Source organism: Sinocyclocheilus rhinocerous, unplaced genomic scaffold (genome assembly GCF_001515625.1).
Source record: "Sinocyclocheilus rhinocerous isolate Xijiao unplaced genomic scaffold, SAMN03320098_v1.1 C36951143, whole genome shotgun sequence".
Lineage (NCBI taxonomy): Eukaryota > Metazoa > Chordata > Actinopteri > Cypriniformes > Cyprinidae > Sinocyclocheilus > Sinocyclocheilus rhinocerous.
Window position 1 is genome coordinate 1 of NW_015786997.1, and position 2,704 is coordinate 2,704.

General features: G+C 34.9%; 1 protein-coding gene across 1 annotated transcript; it reads right to left on the minus strand.

The window, feature by feature from the left end:
- Positions 1-59: 59 nt before the first annotated feature.
- On the minus strand, positions 60-2,379 carry LOC107736761 (protein NEDD1-like; the record flags this gene model as incomplete). Its single annotated transcript, XM_016548118.1, has 6 exons — positions 2,138-2,379; positions 1,837-2,038; positions 755-908; positions 497-628; positions 324-368; positions 60-228 (listed from the first exon to the last, which is right to left on the minus strand). Coding segments are annotated over exons 1-6 (944 nt in total), but the record flags the coding sequence as incomplete, so codon positions are not given.
- Positions 2,380-2,704: the final 325 nt, after the last annotated feature.

Consider the following 2,704-nt stretch of genomic DNA (forward strand, 5'->3'; position numbering starts at 1 on the left):
AAAATAAATGCAGCCTTGGTGAGCATAAGAGACTTCAAAAACATTTAAAAAATCCAAACTTTGGAAGAGTAGTGTCTGTGTCTGTGCAAAACTGTGAAAGAGCGGTTGGAAAAGTTTCCTCACCATCTCGTACAGGTGAAAAGATGTCCAAGCTGTTTCGGCCAACTCTGAAGCGGTCTGTGGAGTGCTGGCCTTCCCCTTCCCTCGAGAACACATCTATACTGCCTCCTAAAAACAAGAGTAATGCCAAGCAAACATTTAGCCATGTAATTAACATGCAAAAATCATAATCTCTTGAACTCTGCCATTAATAAAACACTCACCATTTCTTGAAGTTGGAGTATCACTAAAACCACGTGTTTTGAAACCTGTAGAGAGGATGGAAAAGCCCAGAAAGGGACCATAAAAATGAGAAGACAGATGACGATAAAGAAAAAAGAAAAAAACGGTCAATACAGTGATAAAAATGCAAAAGAAGCATCATCAGGGATTTTACCATCATTAAGAGGGGAGAAAATATCCAAGCTGAGGCTGTTCCGACCGATGTTGCTAAATTTCTCCATATTCGGCAGCTGGTCTTGGCTGTGCTGACCCTCCGCCTCACGGGTGAACACCTCTCCAGCAGTACCTACAAAAACAAAACATTCACTACCCATAAAACCTTTACAAAAGCTATAAACAGGGCTTTAAATTCTAACCAAATATGACTGAATAAGGAATAAAATCTTCTATAGCTATAAAAAGGAAGGTGGACCTGTGACTTGGGCTTGTCCATCACCAGGAAATTCAGAGCCTGGCACACCGGGTGGGACTGTAGATGTTGGAGTGGAGGGTCCCGTCTGCTGACCGCCTAGTTTTACTGAGATCCTCTTACTTGATTGAGAAGACTTGCTGGATGTTTTAGTGGACTGTGGAAACAGGGCTGGTTTTTAATATCAACTATAACCAGAGTCCGTTTCAATTATCTTGAACGGTTGAATGTAGGGGCAACATTTTTAAAATCTTCAGATGTTACAAAAATTGTATATAAATAAATAATAAGATACAATAAAAAAAATTATTAAATAAGATTCACAATACATAAAAATGTAAGTAAATTTATTCAATTATTTCATATAAAATGCATGTTACTGCATCTTTAATCATAATTTAAATAATTAATTATTCCTAGAATATATTTTTAAAACTATATCAGACATTACAACAATTATAAGTTAAAAATAGTAATAATTTAAAAAAAGTAATAAAAATGAGAATAATTAAATATTAAAATATTCAATAATTTTACACTAATTAAAATTCTACATGAAATTAATTCAAAGTAATTAATTACTTCATGTCACTGCATGTTACCAATCAATCAATTAAAATATATTCTCAATCTGAACATTTTGAATAATTAACAATTCCTAGAATAGATTTTTTAACTACATCAGATGTTACAAAAACATTTACAATAAGTAAATAAATACATACATACAACTTAAGAAAATAATACAATTTAAAAGAAAAAGAAAACAATTAAAATATAATTAATTCAAACTAATGAAATGACATTTCTAATTTCATATAAAAAGCATTGCATGTTACATGCTTTAATCAATTAAAATATATTCTCAATCTGAACAATTTGCAGAATTTCTAAGCTATGTCAGAAGTTACCAAAAAAATTCAAGAAATAAACAATTAAATAAACAAACGTTTGCATGATATTTTTATCCCCACATTTTGAATGATAAGGAAATGAGTCAGTTTAACAAAAAAACGCTATCTCACATGAAACTGAAGGTGGTTCTGTAGAAATGTGTTTATGTACAAAATAACAGACAGCTGTACCTTTAACTTGGAGGTGGAGTTCTGGAAGCGAATGCAGGTCACTGACGTCTTGTGAGCTGTAGTGATTTTGACCGGTGCGCTGAGGTTTCTCAAATCGTACATATAAATTCTGCCCTGCGTTGAGCCCACAACCAGTCCAGCCCCATCTGGAGTAAAATCAATGGCTGTGAGTGGAGACTCCACCTGCTTATTACGAAACACCCTGTGGGGACAAGCACACACATTAAACTGATTAACAATACAGCTTCGAAATCAAACTCCAGTGTCCAAATTGCATATTAAATGTGATGGTTTCTCTTACATTTTGCTGGAAGTGTCATAACAGACGATCTTCTTATCAAGGCCCACAGTGATGAAGAGCAAATCATTGGCCGGAGAGAAGGCCAGCCCTGAACACGGGGCTTTGTGCGTCCCCTCGAACAAATGCAGCTCCTTTTGAGTGTTAGCATCCCAGAGAGCCACAGAGCCACTGTCAGATACCGTGCCCAGCAGAGACCTCTTCACCAGCGAGTACCTCAGATCATGGATGGGCTGAAGAGACATCACATGTTGTATTTTATATTAGGGCTACCTGATTCATCAAAATGAAACAAAGTCTCTGTGCAGTTTTCCACCAAAATAAAATCTAGATGGCTGAACGTTTTAAAATTAAGAAATTAAGACAGCTGTACTGTAAAATAGAGTAAATTTTTTCTCAAATACTCAATTTCTTTATTTTACAGTGAAATATTCTAATTTACACAAAACTGAACTGTGGACAATTAAAATATGTAGTTTAGTTTAGTTCACTCACTACATTTTGCAAGGCTAAAAAAAAATGTCAAACTCACCTAGGCCTGGGCGATAAAACGGTATCGATATTTATCGA